Consider the following 27,930-nt stretch of genomic DNA (forward strand, 5'->3'; position numbering starts at 1 on the left):
TCAACAAAGAACATAATTTGCGAACGCGCGCTGTTTAAAAAGTGTCGGGATGAGCACTTGTCGTTACGGGCCTACGATGACTTCCCGGCGTAGCTTAGGCATACGGCTCTCAACCGCCACAGGGCGCCATCCGGGCAAGAATCGTCAATTATCACCTGATGGAAGAGTTCAGCTAAAGCCATCTATCCCGAAAGCATATGTCGTACTGTAAGTATAGAGTGTAAAATATGTATGCCCCTTACCTATGCCCCGACAGCTTTTTAACATTTGAAAATCGTTGTGCGAAGCAGGTGCAAGCAAACGTTACGTGCCGAAGTTGGCGCTAGCGCATGCCACCCACGGGTGCTGCGCCAGATTCAAAAAACTTGCTGTTCGCTTCACTGGCTTTACTGTAATATCGCTAATAGTTATGCCCCTCTAAAAAGTCTTCAGTCACATACAATCTGTTCAAAGGATAGCTCAAAAAATGCAGAAAAAACTTTTATTATGGAAAATAAAAAGTTTTGTAAGTAAAAAGTTTTCGGAAAAACGAGATTTCAACGATTTACACTTTTTGCGTTTAGCACAGTCTGCCATATACTTATATGATAAGTCAAATTTATTTAACTCGTCGATATCTCGTTTCTCCGAAAACTTTTTACTTGCAAACTTTTTATTTTTCATAATGAAAATTTTTTCTGCATTTTTTGAGTTATAGGTTGAACAGATTGAATGAAACTGAAGGGCTTTCAAAAAATACCGAACCTGCAGGGGTTGCCCAGTACGCAGGACATTTGGCACACACATTTTCCGCAGCCGAAAAGCTGTCGGGGCATATAGTAAGGGGCATATGTGTAAATACTCGTAGTGTGCTCTGACTGCTCTCCTATCACCCGCTTTCGTTTTTTGTCAAAACACTCAAAAGTTTCTCCGTTCTTGTTTTGATTTTATTTGTAAACCGGAGAAAGTGTAACTGTTTTTTCGATTGTATTCATTTATTTGCATTTGAATGTTTTTCTCTCTCTAGATTCTACATCACATTGATCACCAATGAATCGCTCCATTCTGTTTTTGTGTCCGCAATTTCCATGGCTGTATCCATCCAAATCAGCGTTACCAGCGTATTCGCGGTGTGATCCACACTCATCTACTTATCTGTTCAGACTGCTATCCCGTGGTCTTTTCAAAAGCACATCTCTTCACAACCTGGCCTTGGTTTCGAAGGGACTTACTTCCCAGCTCCAGCTTGGAACTAGGAGTCGACCGATTCTGGAAAGGTGCTTATTTCCGACTATCGAAGGTAAATCTGTGGCAGCGCGTGGCGTGGCTAGTTTCCCAACGGAATTTCCTATCGGTTTCGCAGAGGTACAGTACCCGGTAATTGTGGCTACATTGTGGTATTTAGCAGCGAATTGTTTACAGGAAGTCCAGCAGTTCGCCTTCCATCTGGCTGAATTGTGTCAGTTGCAAGCAGGAGGAGACGAAGCGACTGCCGTGAGTTTCAAGGACAAAGACCTGCTGGAAAATGTCATCACTGGGTTGAAAAAAGGAAATTATGAAGGGATTAGGGTCGGAATGAGCCATCTAGAAGAGATGTTGGATGCTTTGACGATGGAACTGCGGCTGCACTTCGGGATAGCCTGTCTGGAAGGGCTGCAAAAGCAACGCTCGCGTCTTCAAGTCGTATGTTCAACATTAGCAGCACCTGGAGACATGTCTGACAAATCCAGGAAGGAATTAAATGCCTTTCGCAGTCAAAATTTACGGGCGGCGCGGGATATTGGACAGTGTTTACTCCGAATTCTCCAGAACTGCATGCCAGAGCCTTGTTTGAAGGACTTTCACCACCTTACGCTTCCGTGGGCGCAAATTGGATTTCAGGCATTTTTGGCTGTTACTTTCGATAAGGTATGACAGAAACGGAGTTATGTGTTAGATTTAGCGCAGCACATTTTGTGTTATTGTAGTTGTTTGTGGTATGACAATCGTTTGCGTTATGTGACTTACGTCATGCTTACGTGTATATCTTAATTCGGTTATCTAGGACGCTGCCGCCTTACTAACTGCCCTGGATAAAGTGATAACCTCAGCTCGGATGCTCTTATCTGCGCTGGATGCGAGCTTTGCAAAAACAGGTCAGAATTGCTTTTGTTTATACACCGTGACTAACAGTACTGGATGAGACCATACTGGGTCGCACAATATCATTAGTTAAAGATTTGTTGTTTTGCAGAAGCGTCCTCGCTGTTGGTACAAGCGCTACACGAAGTTATAGTATTGACGGAATCAGAGGTTTTCGACACCGATGTTACTTTTTCGGTTGGAGAGTGCGATGCCTACACTGATGCCGATTTTTCCGCTCTGTTCGACTATCATCCTCCCTGCCGAACGTTTGTGCATTGTAACTGGATATATGCTATTGCATTAACAAGTACCCCGCATTCAAGAGCAGCTTTCGGATTATTGGGCGAACTTATGCGGAAATTGTATGTACAAGGAGAAGTGTTTGAACAAGAGGGCGAAAGACTGGAGGAAATTGTGGATCGTTTTGGTTGCGGTAGATATTACCACAAAAAGAGCCGAATTAAAGTTGGTCCGGTTTGAAGATCGAAATAAGCCGAAACCTCCGGTGATTGTCGTCGAAGCCTCCTTTAGTAATGAAGATTTAATTGAACTCTTTATTGAGGGCTGTGACTGGTTAGGACCAACAACAGGCGCCATATATTGCTTTCTTGTGGATATACATTACGAAGGACTGAAGAAACCGAAACCCTTTTCTGCAACATTCTACGCTTTTAAGCGTAAAGAATTCCCTCGATCGAAAACTCCGCACAGGAATCCTGGTTGTAGAATGGCCAAAGATGGCATCGCAGATGGGAAAGGAAGTATAAAATACCACGTCATAAATGACATTCCGTACACAAATGACCATGCGAAAACAATGTCGTTGGCCGACATCGAGCGAATATTCGATGTAGAGGTGGTATTAATTCGGCATGTGGATGAGAGGAATTATATATGGAACCGTTTAGCGTCACACTTGAGTACAAGGATAAGGACGGAAACAGGAAGCGGTTTGTGGTTGCGATAGAAAATTTTTTCGATTGGGTTAAGTCCGGATGGGACCAGCATTTTGCAGATGCCGGAAAGAAATGAGGGCAAGTTATCGTGGTTGATTAGATCTGGTCTGTAACCGTCTGTTCATAACGTTCCGGCATGTTCTAGCGCTTTAATGGCTTCCTTTGGTGCTGGTTATTCAAGGCATTTTGATTTTTTATTTAGTCCTCTTTGTATTGCAAATGCCGCTCTCGAAGTTTGTGTTAATACAATAAAACAAGATATCTCGTGCTCGTTTTGATCTTTCGGCCCATTTTAGATACGATTGCACATCTTCAAGATTGTGCGTGCAGCTCCTTAGGAACTTGCATGTGCAGGTATTCGCGTTTCTTCTAGCAAAAAACGTGAGAAATAAATCTTTCAGTGTTGCAACGAAATCCGCGTGTACCGCAATTAGTAAAAATCGTAAGCATCTCAGTAAAGAAGGTACGAAGTAACTATAAGAACTTTCGCCTGCAAGGTGAATCTATTCGAAAAATTGCCGTTCGAGCAAGTTACAGTTTTTAACCATGCCACAAAAATAAAGTATAAAAGAAATTAGGCACTTCCGGTAATTTTTTGCCTACATCTCAACATTCCGCTTCTCACATAATCTTATCCTCACATGCCATTCAACAGTGAAGGAAGAAAAGCGAAAACAAACCAGAAATTACCGACAACTAGGCATTACGCCGCATCTCCAAGTATGAAGTTAGAATCATTTAGCACTTCTAAAAGAATAATACGCATAGAACATAAAAACTTATTAAAAGCGTCACTATAAAACGATGGCATATTCCTGCAGCATCAGCGCAGCCTGCTGCACGGGATCATATACTGGTTGACTTCCAGTAGGAGAATGAATCCGAATCAAACTGCAGTATCCCAGCGGTTCGCTCCCAGTCAGCTACGATCAATTTCGCTATGCCCAGTGTACTTTCTTTATTCATCATCTGATGACCAGCTGGTTCGGGTTCTTCCTCCGCCGGTAAATCCTCATCGGGATCAGGATTAATTAGATCGTCCAGGTTATCCGTTGCCATGTCCACATTGCCATTTTTCTCAGCATTATTCGGCGACAATTCAACGGGTGAGGTGGCAGTGGCTGCCATGTCTGCTTTATACTCTGCAGATCGGGATTCTTCTCGGCTAACTGCATGACATAATTCTCCAGGAATGTTCCCATATCTTTGGTCGGCATTTTCTCCACGGCCGCTTCATTCAGGAAGTGAATGTGCGTTCGCTTACCCAAAATTCGTAAAGCGCGCCACTGGAATTTTTCATCATTAACAATCCTGTTGAAAAGTTCAACCTTTACTGTTGAGAGTTTACTCTAGACATCGCAATATCCGTAAGTATCTCAACTTGATTGTCCGCGCAAAACTATCACAAAAGTACTTTTGTAGTACAGTTTATGCAGTTCTTCTTACTTTGGTGTCTCTTTTCGTTATCGCCTATTCCACAACCGGAGCAAAATAACTCAAGTCTGGCGGCTGATATCCCAAATTCTGGAATTCTTCCGTAGTATTTGGACCTTTGTTCAACAATCGCGTGACTTCCACACTAATAATATAAAGCAGATTCAGAAAATGAACTTTAAAAGATGCGTATAGTACGGTGAGTACAAATAAACTTACCTGCCAGTCACTTTACCCGGACCGGCCAAAGGCATATCCCGTATTGACTTCCTGTTCACCAGTTTCTCTTTTCCAAACTGTACACGGCTGACTTTCGGATACGGCAGTTCGTCGCGTGGAGGAAACGGTGAGAGGCTGGATAAATCAGCCTTAGGTGCAGTTTGCAACGGCGGGCACTGGTTATCCTTCCAGATGGACAGTATCGCTTCGCTGTCCAAATGGTCCTGCAAATGCAAATAACGGCCACTGTAAGTAGATTTATCATAGCCAAGCAAACCAAAAAACCATCATTTGCCAAACTGTGTGATCATTGCTTACCAATAATCTCTGCACATAGAGTGGACCATCCGGATTTGTGCGAGATAAAATTTCAAGTGCAGTCTGCACTTTTTTATCGCACCATACCAATTGTTCTTCCGTTGGCTCAAACGGTCTAAAAACAGACTTTTTGTCGCACACCACTTATTTTAATGCCCATTTCTCAATTAAAATTCTGTTACCCTTTTGGTCTTGATGGCAGGCAGATGTACTGTGCCACAAACAGGAACCGGCACAGCACTGACAGCAGATTCCGCTTCACGCGGTCCTGTTTCATATCGCTTTCCAAGGCATTCGGATCGGGATTGAATCTAATACTGTTCAGGTTAACTTCAACGCTGCCGCTGGCAGCATTTGTCCGCGATGCTCGAGTTAAAATTCTACTGCGTCCATCTTCCACTTCTCCCTCTTCCTGTTCTCCTTCTTTAAGATCGGTTGGCGTCATCATCTCAAGAACAGTTTCCATTCCCTGACGAAAAATTCCGGAAAATAATTATTAATCAGCGAGCGCTATAATCCTGTTTGAACGTAGCGAATCCTTTATCGGTTAAGACCAGGTTGGGATTTTTCAGGCAATCCAATAAATTGCAAAGCTGAGCAAATTTCGCAGTGGCGTGGGGGTTATTCGCCGTTCCCGTTGTCAGGCCCTCGGTAGTTACGCATTTTCCGGTATTGAATTCCCCGGCAATGTTAGCAGCTCCTTTATCCGACATTGGAATCCGTGCGCTAACATAACACAGTAAACGTCCCCGAGCCTTGCCGGACGTGGTTTTGGGAAGGCGAGACAACAATTCTGAAGAAACCATGACTATTACGCTGGTGATAATAATTATAAAAATAATCGAAGCTCACGTAAACTAAACTTCGATAATCATGATAAAGATATTAGATACCCACTTTTATGGTTTACAATTAACTTGATCATTATAAGTTCGCTGATCAGTTGAGTACAACCGTAGAAAAAAGCTTCTAAAAAATGTCAAAAATTTTTCAAAACCCTGGAAACTTTTTGTATTGCAAGATAAAAAAGGCTGTCACTAAAATTAATAAAACAGTGCGATCAAATTCAAGAGCAGAGAAGAAAATTTGAAAAAAAACCTCACTAATTAACTCAACAACTAAACGTTTAGCTTACCCACGGCAAAGCGCAGTAACATATTTTTGCAGGATGAGCTGACGAATTTCGGAGATCGCCATTTATTTTTCAGATCGACAAATAAATTCGCAATCTGTTCCTTCTCCCGGCTATCACCCCAATCGCAGGCTTCCTGAAACAGCATGAAGGGAACCGCTGGATCCAGGATGTCCGCATCCACAAAATCGACAGTACAGCGCATCAACCATTCCATGTCCAAGAAATTGCGCGTCTGATTCTGTCGGAGAACACCATATGTTTTCAGATACGAAACCTATCCCTTCCACCATGGGCCGCTGCACGCAAATTGCCACTCACTAATTCATCCCAAAAGCATCCACGGATGGCCGTTTCCAGATAGGTTTTATGAGTTTCTCGTATACTACCCGAAATCGCGGAAAATTCCGTAATAAATTGTGCAATGCCATTTTCTAGCGTGGAGATCTTATCGGAGGAGAGTGGGCTAGACAGATTTTGTGGCTTGCAGAGGAGGACGATGCGCGTCTAAAACACTTTCCGGTTAACCAGGGCTGCTGCATGAAAACAAGAAGAGGGAATTTTGATTGCTTTACCATGTAGTGCGAGACGCCAGCGAGACCATACAGTTCCTGTGGGGCAGAATTCATGGCTAAACATTAGCTAGGAAGTTGCAATGCAAAATCTTAAATGTATGACGATCAAAAGCAGAAACACAGATCCTGAAGGCGAGCAAACAAACTTGGAATCTGGGATCAATCCATAAAATTTAATGATAAAAATCATAAAAATAATGATACAGTTACAGAGTTACTAACTATGAAGTATGCACTTCGCAGTGATCAATGATGCAGTGACCATGCATTTTACTCTAAAATGAAACTAAACTACACGGGAACAAAAGTAACAATTTTTTAACATCCACGTAAAATCCGGATGCGACTACTGGCGGGATCTAACAACAAATTCTGAAAATTCTGGAGAATTTCTGTCATCAAGAAACGGGAGATGGGAATTGCAAGCGGCGAATACACTTTTCTGGAACCAGCGCCGCCACCACTGGGCGGTGAACATATCAGACGAGTTTTGGTTTGTCGTTTTCCGGTTTCATCAGCATCTTTGGAATTTCGTGATTTTTCGTTTTCTTCGCATTGTTTTCAGTTTTTGGGATTTTATCCTTTATTGTCCTGTTGAATTGTGATTAGTGAACTTTTCTGACTTTTAGAAATTGTGTTGATTTGTGCCCGTTGTTTTGGGTTCCGTCGATTTGTGTGAAAATCACGGGACTCCAGTCCATTATTACGACTACTCGTTTCACAAAATCACAATCATATCGGTTGCCAATTGCCGTCATGATTCAGATCCTGGGTGTTGCTGCTCGTCAGTATATTCCGTATGCGGTGTTCCCGATTGCCCTTGTTGTTGGCGCAATTGGATGGAATGTAGAGCATCGATGGTTCAAAGGAAGGAATATCACAGCCCGGCAGTCTATTGGAGAGGAACGCCAAGAACGATTCCTGGACGAAGCGACGACAAAACGTGATCCCGTTTCCTTAGCGGATACGAAGAAACAGCTCTTTAATCATGTCTTGGAGACTAATGTTAAGCTGCATTCAAGATGATTTAGATTTGGATCCCCTCTTCAGATTTGACAATGTGATACGATAATGGTCATTGTTTGCTGTTTTTCTTTGCTTCTGAGTTGTGAGCTGATTATTTAAGTACTGTACTTGCATTACTGATATCTTTGTAATATCGGTAATAGAAATAAATTCGTGAATTTATCTTGGTTGCAAATGCTTTCGCGATTTTTATACATATATCATATATTTCAGAGAGAACTGGGTAGTTTATGTGAATCCGTTTTATCTTATCTGTAGAAGTATACTGTATACATACTCTCATGATCCGAGCAGCGGGCAATCCATAAAAATTTTTTTGGTCGAAAACGAAACCAAAGCGAAGCATCAACACAGTTCACACTTTCGCCCATCAGGCACACCAAACCAGTTGTCAAAATCAATTTTACTTGATTACTAGTAACAAAACAAAATAAGAAGAAAATGAAATCATTTCCACGCCTAAAAGAATGCAGCTACATATGAAAGGGTCTATCAAGAAATTTTTACAATAAATACATGGACTCGTATCAAGCGCTAAGAAGGAGTCTCTAAACTATCCGCAACCATTTCCAGAATCGTTTTAGTTTTTCTTCGAAAGTTTTTCATATCTTTAGCGATGGCACACCACTTCTCGCCATGTCGAGGTTCAGTTTCCACGCATTTCCGCATCACCTGCGCTTTTTCTTCCTCGGTGCCATATTGTTCTTCAAATTTATAAAAATATGCCCATGCATCACCGAGATCCGGATCCAAGCGGACAGTCCGTGAGAACCACTCCCTGGCTTTTGCCACGCGTCGTTCCGCCCAGAACAACTTAGAAACCGCTAACAAAACATGCGGATCATGCTCGCATCGTTTGAGGGCATCCACGCTCTTGGTTTTTCTCTGCGGTCTGTTTTCCATGAAAATAGCGTCCGCCCATAAAATACCAGAATCAGGGATCTCTTGCAGGGCTTTCGACATCTGCACCATAGCGATGTCTCGGTTACCGGCCCGTAATTCCGCTCGGATAGCTTCCAGCCACAGTTCGGCTTTCTTCGGATTGCGTAAACGTGCAGTTTCCAAAATGGCTCGGGCTCGCGTTGGATTTCCTTGCTTTTCTTCGAGTCGCGCGGACAGCATCCACAACACCAAAGAAGCTGAAAAAATGTTATATTTAAAGTTGTTCAGTACCTTCCAAAGCACATTTTAAAGTAAAATCAACAATTGAAAGAAAACTTCTACTACTAATCTGTACTTCAGTTTTAACAAAAAACGAACATGAAAAACGAATCTTACTTGGGCATTTCTTTGTTCCTTCAGAGTACGCCTCTCTAGCTTCCGGTATTTTCTTTAAACTCTCCATTAGCTGACCTTTCATCATCCATAACTTCGCGCGCGATTTAAGATCCGTGCTGTCGGCATTCGTCAGATCGGCGTACGCCTTCAGACCTTCAGCGATAATTTCCAAAGCGCGGTTGTAGTCACCTAATGCCCATTCCAACTTAGCGGATTTCATTACCACCCGTGGAGTTGGAGCACTGGTGCGTGCTTTTTGTAGTAGCACTCTCGCTCGCTGATCTTCATTGTTCTCGCTTTCCAGCTTCACGGCGGCTAGCCAAATTTCTTCACTGTTCGGATTAGCCTATAAACCAACCTCAATCAGATTTTTCAAATATATTTCGGGCAAGGTCAATAAAATTATCGGTAATTCCAAAAATGCTGTAGGATAAGCACAAACTAGGTAACTTTCTTTGACATAAACTGTAAAAACTTGCAGCATATGATAAAACAACCGACCTGGAAAGCTCTGGACAGGGTTAAACGCGAGGCGGAAACATCTCCTGCTAGCCACTTGGATTTAGCTAACATAAGCCATAACCTTTCCACTCTTGGACAGTGTGCAACAGCCTTTTCGAGAATGGTCTCCACTGCTTCCCTGGTACCGTGATTCCTCTCCAAATCCGCAGCCGCTTCCCACAAAGATTTTTTATTAGGCATAACGGACAATGCATGAGCATATACAGCTCTCGCACATTCATACGCCCCTTGAGCGGTGAACGACTCGGCATCGGCTTTCCACGTGTGTTTCTGATCTTCCTCCTCGACACCATGTCCAATGACAGCTCGCACAATGGCTTGAGCCGTCAAAATAGAACCGGAATTTTCGGCTTCCACCGCCTCTTTCAGCCACAGCTCCCTGTTAATTTCTACCATGTTGGCCTGCAGCGATCGCAGGGAGCGATCAATAATTTTATCCACCATGTGCACGTTTCCTTGGCTCTCTTCCAACTTAGCAGCAGCAATCCAAATCTGGCGATCAGTAGGGATATTCTCACGCGCTTTATTAACAACTTTCTTAGCATTCTCGTACGTCTCCAACCGGGCAAGTGCTAACCAAAGCTCTGTACTGGACGGACAACATTCAACAGCCCGTGCCAGCAGAATCCGTGCATCATCTGGATCTTCCAGCTCTACCGCTTCTTTCCATAAGCGCACGGAATTTGGAATCTGCTCCAAAGCTTTCCGGTACACTCGTTTCTTAGCTTTGGGCTCAGTTTCCAGATCGGCAGCTTTCACCCATATCCTTACGGAATTCGGGATGTTCTGAACAGCTTGTGCAATCACACTTTTTGCCAATTCAGGAGGCTGTAGACGAGAGGCTTCTAACCACAGATCTTCGCTTTTAGGGCAGACTTCGCAACCATTCTGTATGATGTTGCGTGCAGCTTGGACTTTTCCGGTAACCTCTTCCAATCGTGCTGACGCGATCCATGCCGGCGGGTGATTCGGGTTGGTTTCTCGTACTGATTTTAGCAGCAATCGGGCCTTCTTTATGTCCTGCAAATGAATACCCAGTTAAGTGAGGGCGCTAAACTATTTGCAACAGAGAATTGTTTATCTTAATTTCGAAAGTAGTAGTCGAATTAGTTAATTTCGAGAGAAATACAACGCCATAATAATATAATTACAGAATTTGTCTTACGCTCACTCGTCAGGAAACGACAGATATACACAATAGTCAGCATTACAATTTTCGAGTAATAAATAACAGTCTTTATTTTACTTCACAAAATTACCTGAATATCAGCACCAAATGTTGGAATCATCGACTGAAGATCAGTCAAATAGCCTTTAGGATCAATAACGGTCTGTCCGGAAACGCTGTCGGAAACTTGGCTCAGACGCATTCCCATGAGAGTGTTTCGGGCTTCACCAACTTTCCGCAAATCAAGGTCCGGAGTAGCTAGACCTAGAGGTGTTTCCAAGCCACCGAATTTCTGTTCACGAGCATCCACAGCAGCGGCCATTCCAGATTGTTCCGCGGCCCTCGCCTAAAAAATTACGCTATTCCTCTGTTTTTCACAGCGTTCCATCAATAACGCAGTTTATTTCTCGTTTAACTTACCTACTCTAGTTGATAACCGCTTAGAAATAATTATCAATAACGCAATAAAACATCCGTTCAACTTGTGTGGCCCGAAAAAAAATTTTAAACATTCAAGTGCAACAATTTTTGTAACTTCAAAAATTCGAGCAAACACTCTGCTAACTAGCTAACAGCATAATCTTATTGCTGTAGCAAAAACTGAAAAACACTACCGAGTACTAAAACCATTCTTTCACCTCAACTATCAAGGGCTCGAAAGTTTGCTTACGAACAGATACTTACAAGAACTTTATCCGGAACAGGAGTGTACTGGTCCTGTTTCGCCAAGCGCTGCTTGCGATTTCTGGCGTCGCCGACATCGGGAATGGCTTTCCACTCAATGTCTGAGACGACATCTAACTTTCGTTTCAAGTCAGAAAACTGCTGCTGAATCTTAGGTCGCTCTTGACGAAACTTCTCCAATTCCTTTCGCAGACGATTCTCTCGATAATCTTTCCGTTTCTCATCTAAACGATTATCGACAGCCGCATAAATCGCATCGGCTTCAGCATCATCCTTATCGTATGGATCTTTGGAGAACAAACTGCCACCGTACCCGCTGAATTCATCATAGTTAGCCTCGTTCAAATCCTCATCTTCCTCATCGGCGTCGTCATCTTTGTTCTTCTTTTTCATAGGGTGCGCATGACGATCGTCCGTAATATCGGTATCATCGCGAGCCGGACCGATATCAGAACGCGTGGTGAAGCCCGTGGCACCACGACCCACACCAGCGACATATCCAGGTGGAGCAGGCAGATCCAGAAACTGTTTTTTCTTCTTGTTGGCCAAGAACTGTGCGCTTGGTACTGTAGTCATTGTTAAGCGTGAAATTCGTCTCTATTGTATTTTTAAACTATATGAATGTAAATGTGAAGCAAGTATTAAAATAGCTTATCTAATTTTACAGGAGTGGAAACGAAATAAAAACTGTTTCCATTTCCAAAATTCGATTATTTAATATTTCAAAATTAATTTTGTTTGAAAATTTATAACCAGAAACAGAACAAGCAGTTATGATCGGCTGCGTTTCCTTATCGCAGTGGCGAAGAGCACCAAACTGCCAGACTCTGTGGTGGTGGCCCTACATGAGAATACCACGTGAATCATTTAGCGTTAAAAACTACAGAGACGTTCACGTGCTTTACTTTTGTGGCTTGTGAGAATATTTTTGGCCTGCAATAAAATTTAAAAAACCTAAACATTCTGAAGCTTCCCAGCAAGATGCAAGTTCTTTCGATTCCATTCTGATTCATGCTTTTGATGGTATCTCTAGTTTCCTTGTGTTTCACGTGTGGAGAAGGATCGGCAAGGTGTTTGTAACTGCAACGGATTCATCTTGCTGCTGACAAACACCTCTTTTCTCGCCGTTTGCTTGGAAGACAGCCGTAGGAATACGACCAACGCGCAGACTCGCGGCATAGCAGCGCCGATTTGTCAAAATCGTAACGATGGCAGCACGCAGAATGCGCCGATTTCGTTCGGCTTATCCCACTGTTGACCAGATAAATTCTGATGTTATTACAAAGCTGGCGGTGGATTATTGGGCACCGGGCGATGAATCCGTTACCCACAAACCCTTCGATCTTGATGTGGTAGTTGGCATCTATCGAGAGCTGGACGCCGTTAGGTGTGCTACAAAATGCATTCTGCAGGTTTTGGTTTTTCGTATAATTCACGCTACCACGATTTTGGTCTTTTATCGGAGAATGGGTGTTTTACAGGCGAGCACATTCTTATTTTTTGGTTGTAGGTTTTCCAGTCGGCGCCTGATGCTCTTAGACTTCAGTCAATATTTGGAGAGATTTTTGTGGCCAAATTTTTCTCCACGGACATCAAGATGCTGGCAACTTGTCATGAGTATTGTTGCACTCATTAACGAAAAAAAGCGCGAGCGAGCACCTGTATGGCATGTAAGTGTTACTCGCTACAGTGGCTACACGTTTTACTTTGCATCATAGTATTTTCCAGAATGTCACTTGTCACTTGTGACACCGTTTGCAGCGGAAATTTTAATGGTTTTTTGTTTGTTTTCATTATTTTAATCATCTCAGTATGTCCAAGAGTTTTCTGTTGTTTCGATAACTTTTCTGGTATTTTAGGCGTTCACGGCATATCCAGCGCATTTTCCGGAATTTTTTAAACAAGTTCTGGTCCTTACCTCCGAAAGCAACCAAGAAGATCAGCAGAAGCCGGCGTTATCCCTGACTGAAAAGTGCCAACTGTTGATTTTCCTGTCACATTGTGTTAACAGTTTGGTAAGAATATGTAAAGCAGTAAAAGTTGTATCGTGAATTTTGCCTTTGAAAATGCGTTAAACTCACTTAGTTACTAAAATGTAAAGTTAGTGGAATGCAGACAACAGTATTTTAGATTGTTTCGTTGGTATATTGAACAGTACGTTGTGTGCACAGGAAGAGGACATCGTGCGAGAACAAGTTCAAAAAATCTTCGGCTTACCGATTTGGTTTTCCTTTCTGCCAAACGTCTGGAAATCGAATTGAAAAAAGCTCCTAATCTGAAAAAGGCTTGGGATCGCCTAGTAAAGAAGGATCTTATTAAAGACGATGCCGCCAAATCTCTGGATGATTTGTACAGGAATTTCATGCGGAATCTTATGCAGCAGTTTTTGACGATTTTAAACGCAATACAACCCGAAGGTATTTGCATTTTGCAGACCACAGTGCCTAACACACGTTTATGTGGTATTTTGCAGTAGATTTTGCTTGTGAAAATTTTGTACAACTTTTTGAAAATTTTTTTTTGGAACACGGCTGTGTTGGAAGCTAATTTTACACTACGTTGTTTTAGGGGATTTGGAGCCGGGATGCCTGGGTTATTGCGAGCACTTCTTGAACTTGATGATCGATTGTCAGTCATCGCTGAATACCCGGCGATTTTTTCACGCTCTAATGGATGATGCTCATATTCTCGTTAAATGCAAACTGTCCGGTTTGTATCGTCGATCCGAAGGAAGGGTGTTTTCGCAGCTAATTGATGCTCTGGAATTTTATTCAAGCTATGAAATCACTCTCAGCGGAAATGATGTGTCGGAGCAAGAACGTAATACCGAACACTACAACCGTGTCTCCGCCTTACAGCGGACAGTGTTCAAATTGTTCACCGATAACGACGGTGGTCGCAAGTTTGCGACGGCTCCTATCTATAAAGTCGATACGCGGGAAGCGCTAAAGGCATTTCTGGATCCCCTTGGGTATGGGCTTAGATGAGAACCATTGACTCAGTTTTTAAAATCCTTTGTCTTTGCCAGCTTCGAGGATCTTAAACGACTGGGTGATTACGTTGGGGTTTTGGGTACGGATTCACTGGATCCGTCTGACAAGAACACAGACGCCTTGAGGAAGCACATTCTGACGGAAGTCCTTATCGCATACCATGAGCGTCGCGTTTCACAACTGCAGCGGGTTAATGCAATGCCGATTTATCCTACAGAAGATATTATCTGGGATGAAGCGCTCGTCCCGGATGAATTCACGTTAACATCAAGTATGTCGTAATATTTTTTGTTTTGTTCGTTCATCAGAATCGAATTGGCTTGTTAGCCATGCTGTAATTTGGTTTTACAGACACGATGCCGCTTCCTAAACTACACTTACAATTCCTTTCCTTGCACGATTATTTACTGCGGAACTTCCAGCTGTTTCGTCTGGAGTCAGCCTATGAAATACGCACAGATATCGAAGACGCGATAGCGCGTATGAAGCCTTGGTAAGTCGTAACGCTACGAATTTTGAAATTATTGTGAAGAAACTATATTTACGAGTAAGGACTGAAGATACTCAATCCAGAATTTTTTTTCTGGCAGGACAAATGAAGTCGGGGGTGTCGTTTTTGGTGGATGGGCGCGCATGGCTCTGCCCATCAACCGGTTTGAGGTCTTTGACGTTGGCAAGCCTAATGTTGGATGCAAGCAGCCCTCACGAGTTCGGGCCACGATCACCGTGACGCTTAATGTCCGGCATGCAATCAAAGATGAATGGCAAGGTATGTGGCGGGGTTTTTCAACTTTTATTGAAGAAAGTCAGTGAAAAAGTAGTATCGAAGTTCAATAAATCTGGATGAACATCGTTCTTAGGCTTGAGAAAGCATGACATTTGCTTCCTTTTGACTGTCAAACCACCTAACAAAAATGTTGGATCTCCTGCCGATGGAACGGCTTCCTTTTTGGACTACAGCGGCTTAATGTACGTGAGAGGATGTGAAATCGAGGGGATGCTCGATGATAAAGGAAACCTGATTGATGAAAGTACGGCTGGATTAACGTTTGTATTGTCGTGTATGTGTTGTTAGTATTGGTTTCGCTTTTCAGTGTCCGAACATAAACCTGTCTTTCATGGAGAAACCAGACAGTTCCGCGTATGGCTGGATGCTAACCAGTATTATTTGGATTCCCAGAGTGCTTCTGGCACGGTTCGTACTTTAATATTTCTTGGCTGCACAGCAGTTCATTGTGTTGTTGTTTCCATGCAAATGCCAATTGCTGTACTGATGTATCTGTATTGCAGGATATATATCGCGGTTTTAATATTATTATGCGGCGCAAACCGGAAGAGAACAATTTCAAAGCGGTACTGGAAACGATTCGAACGTTGATTAATTCCGAATGGGTGGTGCCCGATTGGCTGCACGACATCCTGCTTGGTTATGGGGATCCCGCATCAGCCCATTGGACTAAACTATCCAACAAAGACGTGACGCTGGATTTCAACGATACCTTCCTTAGCTTGGAACATGTGAAGGCATGTTTTCTGGATGAAGTCGTGGAATTTAGTGATCCCAGAGGCTTGCCAATGCAACCACCGTTTAGGTGCGGCATAATATGTTTACTTGGAAGCTTGTCTATGTATTTTGTATTCAAACAATTCATGAAACAAAGTCATGTTATCGTGCTGCCTCAAGAGTAACTATTGCTTCATGACTTTAATGGTTTAAAATATGGAAGTGCACGTCAGTTTCTCATTTGCTTGATGTGAATAACTGTTAACAGTATGCGTATGTATTATCTTCAGGATAACATTTGCTATGCCGGAAACCTCTGAGAACGGCACGAAACGCGATGTGGATGGGGAAATTATTACTTTGCCGAAACGATTGACCGTGGAACCCTACGTGAAGAAATCCACTTCTCCATATCCTCGAATTGAACCGAAAAGGTACAGATCATCTCACTGTTAACCCAATTGTGGAATAGAGTAACAGAAGAAATTTATAGGAATGCCATACCTTTCACCCCGGCTCAGACCCAAGCCATCATTTCCGGCATGCAGCACGGTCTGACATTGATTGTCGGTCCACCCGGAACCGGTAAAACCGACGTGGCTGTGCAGATAATTTCCAATATTTATCACAATTTTCCGGAGCAGCGAACGCTGATTGTGACGCATTCCAACCAAGCACTGAATCAGCTCTTTGAGAAAATTATGGATTTGGATATTGATGAGCGCCATCTGTTACGTCTGGGTCACGGTGAGGAAGCCCTGGAGACCAAGAAAGACTTCAGTCGGTATGGACGAGTGAACTATGTCCTTGCGAAGCGACTAGAGTTGCTCAGTGAAGTCGGTCGGCTGCAAACAAGTTTAGGAGTCCCCGGGGATGTTGCGTATACCTGTGAAACAGCAGGACATTTTTATTTATACCAGGTACAGTACTGTTTTAAAAAAGGCTGCATAATTTTATTTATGTCTTTTTCTGTTCGCTAAGGTTTTGTTTGGTAGTACTATTGCTTTATTTTCTATGGTTTTTATTTTGTTGTTCAGGTGCTTCCCAGATGGCAGATCTATAAAAATAAAATCAAAAGCGCCGGAAGCGAAGCATCCGCCATGTCCGTGGTGTCGGATTCGTTTCCGTTTTCGAATTTCTTCGGCGATGCTCCGCAGCCTTTATTCAAAAATGACACGTTTGACGATGACATGGAAACGGCTGAAGTGTGTTTCCGTTACGTTGAGAATATCTTTACTCAGCTGGAAGAATTTCGGCCGTTTGAACTGCTTCGCAGTGGATTGGATCGGACTCGGTATCTGCTGACCAAAGAGGCCAAGATCATTGCCATGACTTGTACACATGCTGGGATGAAGCGACAGGAACTGGTGGATCTCGGATTTAAAGTAAAGGCATCGTTTGTTCAGATTTTTGCAGCCTTGACATGTGGCAAAACCAATTCATTGGTAAACATTCCTTCTTTCAGTATGACAACATTCTTATGGAAGAAGCTGCACAAATCTTGGAAGTGGAGACCTTTATTCCACTACTGCTGCAAAAGCCAGAACATGGATATAACCGGTTGAAAAGATGGATTATGATCGGGGATCACAATCAGCTACCACCCATTGTGCAGAATAAGGTGTTTGAGAAATTCTGCAACATGGAACAGTCACTGTTCACCCGATTCGTACGCCTTGGCGTTCCTACGGTAGATCTGGATGCGCAAGGCCGTATGAGACCAAGGTATCGCTACTGCTTTTGCTATTGACTATTGTTATATCTCAGTAAATTCTTTTGAAAGTATCGTGTGCTTCTTATTCGTGGGCACTTCATTGTTTTACAAAATTGTAATACAGTAAGTTCTTTTTGGTTTTTTATAGTTTATGTCGCCTGTTCAGCTGGCGGTATAAGCGCCTCGGAAACCTTCCGCACACATTGCGAATGCCGGCTTTTCTCACCGCTAATACCGGCTTCGCGTTTGATTACCAGCTGATCAATGTGGAAGATTACAATGGTGTGGGAGAATCCGAACCAAGCGCCCATTTCATACAGGTATGCGAACGAATCGTTGGTGGATAAATGAATGGAATTGGCATCTCATACAATTTCTTGTAGAATCTGGCAGAAGCGGAATACGTCGTGGCCACTTTTATGTACATGCGCCTCTTGGGATATCCTGCGTCCTCAATAACAATTCTGGCGGCTTACAACGGACAGAAACATCTTATCCGGGATGTAATTGAAAAACGATGCGGTACTAATCCATTGGTGGGCTGGCCACATAAAATCGCTACAGTTGATAAGTATCAAGGTCAACAGAATGATTATGTCCTCCTGTCCCTGGTACGCACAAAGACAGTCGGTTATCTGAGGTATGTGGAAGCAAAGATGTATTCATTGTCTGAAATGTGAGCGTTTGTTGTTTTAAATAGCTGCTATCCATTGCAGGGATGTACGACGTGTTGTTGTCGCGCTATCCCGTGCTCGATTGGGGTTGTATGTTTTTGCCCGGATTCCGCTGTTCCGAAACTGTTTTGAGCTGAGTCCAGCAATGGCTGTACTTATGGAACGACCGTCACAATTGCATCTGTTCCCTACTGAACGCTTTCCAGTGGAAAGAAAGGTTCGTCAGCAAATTTTATTCTTTTGATTAGGAATGTTCTTTGTTCAAGGAACCAACGAATTTCATCCATGTGCAGCAGTTCATTTTTATTAATGGGTGGTATGTTTTAAACTTTAGGATTCTTATTTCTTGTTTGCAGATGCTGGCTGATCCAACCGATAGTCCGGCCGTAATTATCAAAACCATGCCGGAAATGCTGAAATTTGTGTATGATTTATACGCGGAAAAGGTGCAATCGTTGCGACCAGTTTACGAAGTGAGATATCGATGTGTTGTTGAGTTTGTTTTAGAAATTCATAATCGCTTTTCGTAGGCACAGATGGCTGCGCAGGCCGACAGTAGCGATTCCGAACCGGAAGAGGAGACGGCGCCCACCACAGAGGAGCCACAACAGCCGGCGGAAGAAACTGCCGTCAAAGCCGGTCCGACCAAAATCAACTTCCTCCCTGTGGAAGACATGCCTTTCTTCCCGATCCGTGGCGACAAAGGTGTGACGGTTGAGGAGGAAGACGACGGCGACAAGGATGACTAATGTCTGTCTTTGGGTGGGAACGTCGCAGTCGCCGTTTGTCTGGAGCGTTGATTGTTACTGCTTGTTTTAGATTCCGTTTTTACCCTGTACCCTGTTTGTTAGCATTTATTATGGCATGAGATAATTTGATTGGCAGACGATATGCAAAATTTATGCAAATATCTGTATGGCGGTTGATCAATGGATTTTCGGTTTATCGTCTGGCAGATAAGCTATCGTTAACGGACTGAGGAAGCCGCGCGCCGAATGGGTGCAGTTGTTAGCATTTGTTTGTTTTTGCAGTACTTAAAGTTTTTCTTTGCCGAGTTCAATGCGCATCATGGTATAACATAAGTATTACTGTACAATATGTATTGTACAAACAGGCTGAAGCAGCATAAGTGCACACTATCCCAGTCCCCAGATATCACATTTAATTTGGATAAAGTAGTCTTTTAAAAATTCCGTAACTATTATAATGACAGCAAATTTAGCAAATAAGTATAGACGCCGTAGTCAACTGTTTTACCACAAAGGCACAAACAAAGCCACAAAGGCATGTTTTTCATGAATACCACCATCATGTTTTTCATGTAGGATTATAAGTACCTATAGTTCTGGTGTATCGTATGATTCGTATCTAAAATTTGCGATGTACTGATGAGTGATGACTGATGAGCGATGCCTGACATAACCGTATTATAAAAAAAAACTCACTCCAGAGTACCATGGTTCATTGATATCACAGCAAATTTATAGAAAATTAAATAGATATTTATATTATTATTAATTGTATATAATTATAGTATTCACTTATTAACAAAAAATTAATACAATAGCGACAACCGGAGTCGGCACAGTCTGCGTTGCGGCGCTTGTAATACATTGGATTAGCATTGTATTTCAGCCTTATTACATACTGTAGGTGAGCTTTGTCAGTAGACGGCTGATGGTCAATACAACACAAACGTTCGTATTTCCTTGTCTCGCGTTTTAATTGCAGTACTACGTTATAATACCTGACATGAGCGCCTGTTCATGCGGTTGTACGCCGAGCTGTCTGATCTGTAGTAGACTACCGCGAAGTCTACACTCTGCCGTCTGTCTGGTATCGATTCACAAACCCAACACTAGCATTCAAGGGCGTCCGTCGCGCCGCCTGTGTATTGCATGTGGAACCTTCATCCCCGCGCATACGTCACAGACTGCACTGCAGAGCAGCCGGCTAACTGGGGACGGTGCAGTTGCGCCATCTGCTATATTCTGTTAACGCGCGATTAACAACCGTCATTTTGAATAACAGTTATACCATATTACCAACATCGAAATTTTTTCGACGTTGCAGTATTGTAATTTCCATTTTAAAAGGTCTTGTGAAGTGTAATGGATCTCTGTTAGTCGGCTCACAAAACCGGCTATAAGAAACACGCTGATAATTGTTTGTATTTTGGTAGGTAAGAATATTATACACCTGGTAGGCGGCGCCAAATGCATCCCAAAATGTAGAAAGCAACCGCGTTTATAGCACGAAGCCCAGTTTATATATACGCGGTGACCTATATTGTGCCTCGATGGTGTGACAACAGAGACATATTTGTGTACCAGTGAAATACCCACACCACGAACCATTGTTGACCTATTTAGATCCATGTGCTCGCACTCGGCAATTGTAGCTCTCTTTTAGGGGCCATGCAGATCATAAAAGCAGCCAATGTTGCCCTACATTTCAGCTAGTACTGCGGACTGCGGTTGAGCTGTACTCTGCTCTACCTACTGCAGACGTTGCGGCTAAATTCAACGGTACGGGTTTGTAGCGTGATTGTGGACTGACTGGTGTTGCATAATGAACTTTAATCGTTGGAATTTCATAACCCTAAAATTTTCGTGTGCTAAAAATTCCATACAAAAAATAAATAATAACAAAACATTTTTGCATACGGCAGTTGCTACAACAAATTGTGGACGGAGCCGAACGCGAAACCGGACATCAGTTGTTTTTATTTTTCAGCAAACACAGGCGATAATCTCTAAAAAATATCCTATATACGCATCGATTTGCATACAACATAAAATCTTCCGTATCGGAAATAAAGTTAAATAGCCTAAAATGGGCCTCGTGCGCCAAAACTGAAAAACATCCGTGATTTATTTAATAGGGAATAGAGTTGTAACGAATAAATACAACTGTTTATATTCGTTCTAACTTCTAACACGCAAAACTCTTTTTTACATATGCAGATACCTTAAAATCTTAAATTTCGGCGAATCTTATAATTCTCGTAGTTTATAAAAAAATTTAATATGGCCACTTTTTTCTGAATTCAACCGATACCGCGAATATTGCAACAGGCAGCTTAAAAATAACGGTTTTGCGGATTGACGGAATAGAAAACACAGCTCGAGCCACATCCAAACGGTCCTCCACACGGTCCAGATCAAGGTCACGGTACAACAATCAGCTTGTTGGCGGGTTAGATCAATTTTTATATGGCCATATAAACTGCAGAAACATGCGATAACGCAACAGCGCACCCAAGCAGCGGCCAGTCAGGCCGTGAAATGGGCCGCCCGACGGTGTTCGCGGTTCGCCAGGAAACGACAGTGTCTCGGCTAACGGTATGTAGAACTCATGGAATTACACCAAAATTCAAAAACCAAATCGGGAAAACCTGGGAATCAGTTTTCTAGCAGCCTTCGGCCGTAATGCATCCAAAGGTCAACCAGCAGTTCTGCGCTGGAATAGCAAAATTGCACTTCCGTCCACAAAATTCTCCCAAAATCCCAAGATTCCCGCATTCATTTCCGTTCAGCAAAAACTCCAAGGACAATGACGTAATGAAGGTTAACCGCTGTATGTTGTAGAGGACACAATTATTTCCGGAATTATTTCATTATATATACACGCACCCATACACGTATAGACGGTCCATATGCGCAGACGGTTATATACCACATATATACTGACGAAGAGCAGACGTTTCCTGGGTATAAGAGCCACAGTAAAAACCCTAACGTTGGCCACAGAGGTCGTTGGCTTGGCGCTTAGGTTGCTGCTGGAGACTCGCGATTCCGCAGTACTCTCTTACATATTTTTCTCTACTCCTCGCCACCAAACACGAAACGGTTGGTAGACAACTGTAACGTCTGTCTGCGTCTGGGTATTACACAGTATACAGCCGCCGCCAACACTGTTTGGCCATGCAATGCAGCTGACGATGCTTTGTTTCGTACCCAACACTGAACTACAGCTTATATACACTGTGGACCGATTTAGGGCAACTTGATTAGGGGAACCAACCAGCGTTCAATGCATTGAATTATATACTGTGAAAAGATATATATTTGCCATCTCGCTGTGAATGTGTTTTTACCACCGTTGTCTGGAAGGTAAATTGTCTGTCTAGCAATGATTTACCTGCTCGTTAATATTATGCAAATTTTGGGAAATTTTTTCTTATATCGGGTTATCTCCGAGACATTGATACATAAGGAAAAAATTGCAGCTGATTGCTTTTTCTTGTTTCCCTTCAGCAAATGAATTGTGGATTTACACAGTGCTTCTTCTTTTTTCGGTGGAATAATGGAACCATCCGGTAATTCAGAACTGGGCATACATTTTTCTGTAATAAGAGCAGTACTTTTTCACTATACGGACATTTTATTGTAATAATTGTAATATAAGTAATATTTTTCGCCATATATATACCTATATACAGGGTATAATATATACATACAGACATACAATATTTCGCATATTATAAGTGTGCGATTTTTCGCTAATTTTTGTCGGGTGATAATATTCGCTGCATTAAGTGTTGCGTGTGTAATAGATGGTGGCAGTAGCGGAGATCAGCAGGGTGAGCAGGAACTGGCGAGTCGTACTCTGCAGATACAAGCCAAACGTTTTTACGTGGATGTCAAAGAAAATCGCCGCGGACGTTTCATTAAGCTGGCCGAAGTGGCGACGGGTCGGCGTAAGAACCGTATCATCCTTCCCATGTCCATTTCCGCCGAATTCCGTGATCGCTTAACAGAATTCCACGATTATAACCTGCAAATAGGTTCGTTTACTACGGTTGTGGTGTTAATAGTTTTTCAATTCTTCAGTTCTTCATATAGAATGCTCGGTACAGTGCATTATTGATCGTTCTGACGGGGGTTCGGTCAATAGCCTCAGAAAATATCATCTTTGTTGTCGCTCGGCAGGTCCTACTGCGCCTACCCACTTGCCGGAAGATGGAAAGCTAAAAAGTGCGGTGATTGTCAAAGATTTCCGACGCTATTTTATTGACCTTAAGGAAAACGACCGAGGGAGATTTATTCGTGTAAGTGGTTACTTGTGTTACTTCATCTTGATCAATCTCAAAATGCTGGGATTTTTTTTAAACCGCAAATTAATTTTAACATATTGATCAATTACTGTGCCGTTAATCAGGAACACTTTTCGAATGGATTAGCGCATGCCGTCGCTGCATTAATTGCGAGATTGCATTGCATATGTGTACCTTTAACTTTCTGACTGATAACAGCAGCTGCATTGCGTAACTTTTTTAAAAGCAAACAGTAATATTTAAAGCATGACGCGATCTTAATCCAAGATGTCTACACCTTGCAAGCTAACGTTTTTTTCTTGGCAGTAACCTGGCAGATAAACGCCAAAAACCATGCGTATACAATTTTCATAATTTTGCCAGTCAACGGACTTAATTGTCTGAGCGTGCATATAAAAAGATGCATATCCCTATCTCAACTTATCTCTACAAGTTGAAAGAATACTATTAAAGGAATCTGATTGTAAGCGAGATCTCTACACTGCCGATATTTTGTGGCTAGATAAGTACTATAACTGTAACAAAGTTTTTAATCTTCAACCATTATACAATGTATCTGTAGAGATAGAGGATAGCAGTATAACGTTCGTAGTTTTTGCATTCACCGACGATGTACCGCGAGGTCCGAAACCTGCGGACATAAATATGGGTGCGCCGTAAATTCTTGCGCGTGTAGCTAGATAACGCCTCTGATTATCCGGAAGCTACAGAAAAAGCTTTCGGCTTTGATCTTAAATCTGCGCTAAAAATGTGTTGAAAAGGTTTTGTGTTGTTTTGCTGTCTGATATCAGGTTTCACACAAAAGCAGAAAACTTAAACTTTTAAAAGTATTTTGAACAGAGCGATCGATGCCTACATGCGCAAAACCTCTAAGCCTGTGTGCTGCTGGTAGTAAACCATGCGTTTTCATAGACCAGAACTGGCCAGCGAGGGTTATCGCACAGGTTACCCCTATTGCTGTTACCTACTATCTTAATTCTTATGAATTCCAAATGTTTTAAAATTAGTTTGACCTTTCCCATCCACAAATGAGTCTGCAGAGCGGACTTGTTGCAATTTCACTTCATGATAGTTGAGTCTTGGTTGAGTCCAACAGATACCACGCACGACTGACAGCCGATAGGCGAAAGGTCATTAGCGTGGCGCACAGACCATAATTAACTTTATTTGAGCACAGTGCGTGAATAGTGAATATTATACTGTTCGTTGTTCTTGACACATTGCGCCTGCCAATCTTATGTTGCGGAATTAAGATAAGATGACGCAGTAAAATTCCAAATTGTTTTTCTTCAACAAAAAAAAAGCAAAACTGGAACAGATTTGATCGATTAAACTATAAGGTCACGATCGATCGTGAATGACAAGCAGTCCATGTACGAGCATTTAGCGTAGCATTAGAAGGGTTGAGGCACTATAAGCATAAGTTACAGTATGTTAATGAATACTAGTACTACTCGAAACGCACTTTAAATTGTGTTCTGTAAGATACAGAGCCGGAAGTTCTGTAACTTTTGATACCACCCCCTTACCGCTGATTGGACGACTGAGTTAAAGTGTTCTGTATCTAAAAGGAACTCTCCTGGCTCCGTTACGATACAGAACTCGCATTTCTTGCTATGTCAAATTTATTTTTTGATGTGGATGCACAGTCCGCTGTACGTCTAAAGTCCTATTTTTAATTCGTCTAAAGTCCTATTTTTCAAGATTTGAGGGTGTAAGTAACGGGAATTTAATTGCTTCTATCGAATCAACATTCCAGTTCTGCTTTGTTCACTGTTTTTATGCTGCCTCCGGCTGTGCATGTTTGAATTTATATCGATGGCAACAGGCGACTTCGCCATAGTCGTCAGCGCGAGGAATGGTAAAACCACCTCGACGTAAATACTTTAGGTGCAATTGCGTTTCGCTTTTTCACCAGTCGTCTGATTTCTTCAGCTTAATAAAACTTAAAATCGCCAGAAAAACAGAAAGGAAACGGCCACAAAATTGTTGTGAATAGTAAATAAATCGTTGACCAAATTGGTCAACGGTAACTGGGCGCTTTTAGAGTCCGAGGTCTCGTTGCTCTGTAACGCTCTATAAGATTCAGCGCTGTACCATTGGTAGATTCAGTTTTACAGAACTCCCGGCTCTGTATCTTGCAGAACGCATTTAAAGTGCGTTTCGAGTAGTACTACTGAATCCTGTACTGCACGTAAGCTACGTAACTGTAGGCTACAGTCTGCTTCAAACTATCAACGTAAGCACTTGTCCATAAATTATGCCAACGGATTATAACAGCAAGATTATGCTAAGATAGTCTAATTTAGTCGCATAATTGCTTTGCTAAAACCATGCGTCGCTGCATAATCAGGCGTTTGCCATTAAACGTAAGCAGCAATAGCACAAGCTCATCTAACACTTGCGGAATGTTTTTACTTCAAAACACTGATGTGTTGTAATTGGCCACACACAAAAGAATAAGATAATAATAATTGTATCATTATCTACATAAGAAACAAGCAAATGTATTCTACAAAGTAGTACGTATTATTCGTTCAATGAATGAGTTTTGTTTTTATAGTTGTCTCTCATAAGCCGTGGAAATCGATCGCAGATCGGAATACCCGCACAAGGAATCACCAGACTCAGAGACGCATTTACGGAGTTGATTGACCAATTCGGATCAGAAGAGGATGCTCAAGAGGAAAGGAGTAAGTGTATATTATTTAGGCATAACCCAACAAGGAAGTTAATTTTACTTTCACCTTTTACAGTAGTTCCCTTTCGGGGTGATATCCCTGAGAGTCGGTCGATCCGAGTGGAGAACAAAACATTCTTTTTTGATATTGGCCAAAACACCCGTGGAGTTTTCATGAAAATATCCGAGGTAAGTTATAAATAGCAGTCTTATGGTAAGAGTTTTAGCGTTTGAAAGTGATAAGATTCTGCTGTAGGTCAAGCAAAACTTTCGCAGCTCCATAACCATACCCGAAAGGTCATGGGGCCGCCTTCGCGACACCATCAGCGATTACATGCGGGAAGTGCGAGAGAGCGGAGAAGAACTGCGATCCGGCATCGGTTTTGGTGGTCCGTCAACTAGTTCCTGATCCAGTTATTGGATAGCTTTTATACGAACTGTCCTGTTATTGGTGTCCGGTGTTCCGCTCGTGTGGTCATCATGCTCACCCGCTAAACCACAACTCCATTACCGAGGCCGTGCGTAAGCTGCTGCTGCATAGTGTCATCGCGCCAGCAGTCGTTGTCCGGTCAGCAACTACAGCACAGTTCTCTCTGCTGACTTTGTGTCTCTTTTTTATATCTGTCACGTTGTGTATTGGGTCATGAGGGGTTAATGAGTTGGTGGATAGCACGCTTCTCTATTGGAAGCTGGAATGGGAAAGAAATGCGAGTGAAGCGCTTGGACTGGGATGCGTACGACACACATATGCGGTTACAAACACGTGTGATCAACTGCAGTCACCGTTTGATTAATCACACTCACACACATTGGCCGTCCCCCTGATTGGTCAGCGTGTGTCGCAAGTGTCCCTGTCCGTGTAGCCGCTTGGAATGTGGATCGAGAGGAGGCGATCCATCACAAAGCAAGAGTCAAATGCAAAATTTGGATGGAATGAATGGATAGAGGAAAGAATTGATGGTTATCATTATACCCAACATGTACTTTCACCTTATCAAACTATCACTGCCTACACACATGCACCCTGTGGCCCAAATGTCGTCTGTGCCTGGAATTCTTCAGTATAATTATGATCTATGGCTACGGACAGCCTGAAGCCACAGGCTGCTGTTGTCTCATCAAATCATCGGGATAATATGTTTCTACTGTGCCAGTTTGCATTTTTTCTACAAGGGATCATAGGTTTCGTGGATGTATGGTTTTTGGTTACGATATTTTTGCCAGGAAGTATTAACACATGTGTGCTCCATGCAGGAAAAGCTGCAAATGCCTCGTTATGCTTGCGTTGTTGTCTTAGTCCTTTTAATTTTTTAGCGCTAATTTTACTCTCGCAGTTCAGTGGACGATCTATCCTTGTGCGCATGGATTTTTTTCTCGATTGACATTGGGGGGCATTTCGCTGAAGTTTTCCACGCACCAACCAGAAAACTGCAGCTGCATTTATTTTTCCGGATTACATTGGACACTCATGTGCTTTCATATTGTGATGCAGAATTGATAAGAGGCAGTACTTATCATACAGTCCTGTTTTTTGTTGTCCACAGTTATGGTTTGTTGTTTTTCTAATTCGATTTGTGTGCTGGATGTTAATTACGAAAAAACTGCAATGAACCGTTTTGGTTGGTATTTATTTGTAGCTTTTACTGCGTTGTGTTCAGATCTTAAGCTGCACTGTGCGCTCTCTTGATTTTTTCTCAAAGCTTTGCGGCCACTGCATGGATGGTAATTGTGAAAGTAAAGATGATCTCCTTTGCCTACAAACACTGACCTTTTGTCGATACTCCAGTGAGGAACAGTGCATCCACAAAGATATCCGGTGCCTACTACGTAGTTAGAAAACACATTCGTGACAATTCCCCCGTAGAGGAATTGAATACGTAGGCGGTGGTTA

The 27,930-nt window shown here is 42.5% G+C and overlaps 4 protein-coding genes and 1 pseudogene across 5 annotated transcripts; 3 read left to right on the plus strand and 2 right to left on the minus strand.

Annotated features, from left to right (window-relative positions):
* The first annotated feature begins 864 nt into the window (after positions 1–864).
* Positions 865–3,432, plus strand: LOC129591683 (uncharacterized). Its single transcript, XM_055487429.1, has 4 exons — positions 865–1,344; positions 1,402–1,887; positions 2,024–2,114; positions 2,213–3,432. The coding sequence occupies exons 1-4, from the start codon at positions 1,030–1,032 to the stop codon at positions 2,581–2,583; spliced, it is 1,263 nt and encodes a 420-aa protein (XP_055343404.1). The 5' UTR covers positions 865–1,029; the 3' UTR covers positions 2,584–3,432.
* A 239-nt stretch (positions 3,433–3,671) lies between these two features.
* Positions 3,672–7,133, minus strand: LOC129591691 (uncharacterized; annotated as a pseudogene).
* Positions 7,134–8,067: 934 nt separating this feature from the next.
* Positions 8,068–12,133, minus strand: LOC129591679 (pre-mRNA-processing factor 6-like). Its single transcript, XM_055487424.1, has 5 exons — positions 11,416–12,133; positions 10,823–11,077; positions 9,543–10,583; positions 9,042–9,387; positions 8,068–8,902 (listed from the first exon to the last, which is right to left on the minus strand). The coding sequence occupies exons 1-5, from the start codon at positions 11,989–11,991 to the stop codon at positions 8,298–8,300; spliced, it is 2,823 nt and encodes a 940-aa protein (XP_055343399.1). The 5' UTR covers positions 11,992–12,133; the 3' UTR covers positions 8,068–8,297.
* Positions 12,134–12,360: 227 nt separating this feature from the next.
* LOC129591678 (RNA helicase aquarius-like) lies at positions 12,361–19,354 on the plus strand. Its single transcript, XM_055487423.1, is given in 21 exon segments — positions 12,361–12,802; positions 12,926–13,085; positions 13,275–13,430; positions 13,587–13,641; positions 13,644–13,832; positions 13,984–14,386; positions 14,444–14,679; positions 14,760–14,901; positions 14,999–15,177; positions 15,269–15,439; positions 15,503–15,603; positions 15,699–16,000; positions 16,203–16,346; positions 16,406–16,832; positions 16,950–17,297; positions 17,378–17,637; positions 17,775–17,946; positions 18,010–18,266; positions 18,343–18,517; positions 18,657–18,773; positions 18,831–19,354. Coding segments are annotated over 21 exon segments (4,392 nt in total). The 5' UTR covers positions 12,361–12,623; the 3' UTR covers positions 19,050–19,354.
* A 2,678-nt stretch (positions 19,355–22,032) lies between these two features.
* On the plus strand, positions 22,033–27,787 carry LOC129591689 (transcriptional activator protein Pur-beta-like). 2 transcript variants are annotated; one of them, XM_055487437.1, is made up of 8 exons: positions 22,033–22,151; positions 22,303–22,415; positions 22,560–22,621; positions 22,859–23,089; positions 23,235–23,353; positions 25,923–26,052; positions 26,116–26,228; positions 26,296–27,787. In XM_055487437.1, exons 3-8 carry the CDS (start codon positions 22,609–22,611, stop codon positions 26,446–26,448), a joined length of 759 nt encoding a protein of 252 aa, XP_055343412.1. In that variant the 5' UTR covers positions 22,033–22,151; positions 22,303–22,415; positions 22,560–22,608; the 3' UTR covers positions 26,449–27,787. The 2 variants fall into 2 exon arrangements, with proteins under 2 accessions (XP_055343412.1, XP_055343411.1); XM_055487436.1 differs by having other exon boundaries at positions 22,035–22,415.
* The last annotated feature ends 143 nt before the right edge of the window (positions 27,788–27,930 follow it).

The sequence above is a fragment of the Paramacrobiotus metropolitanus genome, unplaced genomic scaffold (assembly GCF_019649055.1).
Source record: "Paramacrobiotus metropolitanus isolate TYO unplaced genomic scaffold, Prichtersi_v1.0 Parri_scaffold0000047, whole genome shotgun sequence".
NCBI lineage: Eukaryota > Metazoa > Tardigrada > Eutardigrada > Parachela > Macrobiotidae > Paramacrobiotus > Paramacrobiotus metropolitanus.

What these genes read in the sequence shown, in the direction of transcription:
- LOC129591689 (XM_055487437.1), top strand. An exon ending in ACCGAGGGAGATTTATTCGT is followed by an intron (nt 23,354 to 25,922) that starts GTAAGTGGTTAC and finishes TTGTTTTTATAG; the next exon opens with TTGTCTCTCATAAGCCGTGG. An exon ending in TTTTCATGAAAATATCCGAG is followed by an intron (nt 26,229 to 26,295) that starts GTAAGTTATAAA and finishes ATTCTGCTGTAG; the next exon opens with GTCAAGCAAAACTTTCGCAG.
- LOC129591683 (XM_055487429.1), top strand. Translation starts at nt 1,030, where the DNA reads ATGAATCGCTCCATTCTGTTTTTGTGTCCGCAATTTCCATGGCTGTAT. An exon ending in TTCCTATCGGTTTCGCAGAG is followed by an intron (nt 1,345 to 1,401) that starts GTACAGTACCCG and finishes AATTGTTTACAG; the next exon opens with GAAGTCCAGCAGTTCGCCTT. An exon ending in TGCGAGCTTTGCAAAAACAG is followed by an intron (nt 2,115 to 2,212) that starts GTCAGAATTGCT and finishes GTTGTTTTGCAG; the next exon opens with AAGCGTCCTCGCTGTTGGTA.
- LOC129591679 (XM_055487424.1), bottom strand. Translation starts at nt 11,991, where the DNA reads ATGACTACAGTACCAAGCGCACAGTTCTTGGCCAACAAGAAGAAAAAA. An exon ending in CTGTTCCGGATAAAGTTCTT is followed by an intron (nt 11,078 to 11,415) that starts GTAAGTATCTGT and finishes GTAATTTTTTAG; the next exon opens with GCGAGGGCCGCGGAACAATC. An exon ending in AGGAACAAAGAAATGCCCAA is followed by an intron (nt 8,903 to 9,041) that starts GTAAGATTCGTT and finishes ACATTTTTTCAG; the next exon opens with CTTCTTTGGTGTTGTGGATG.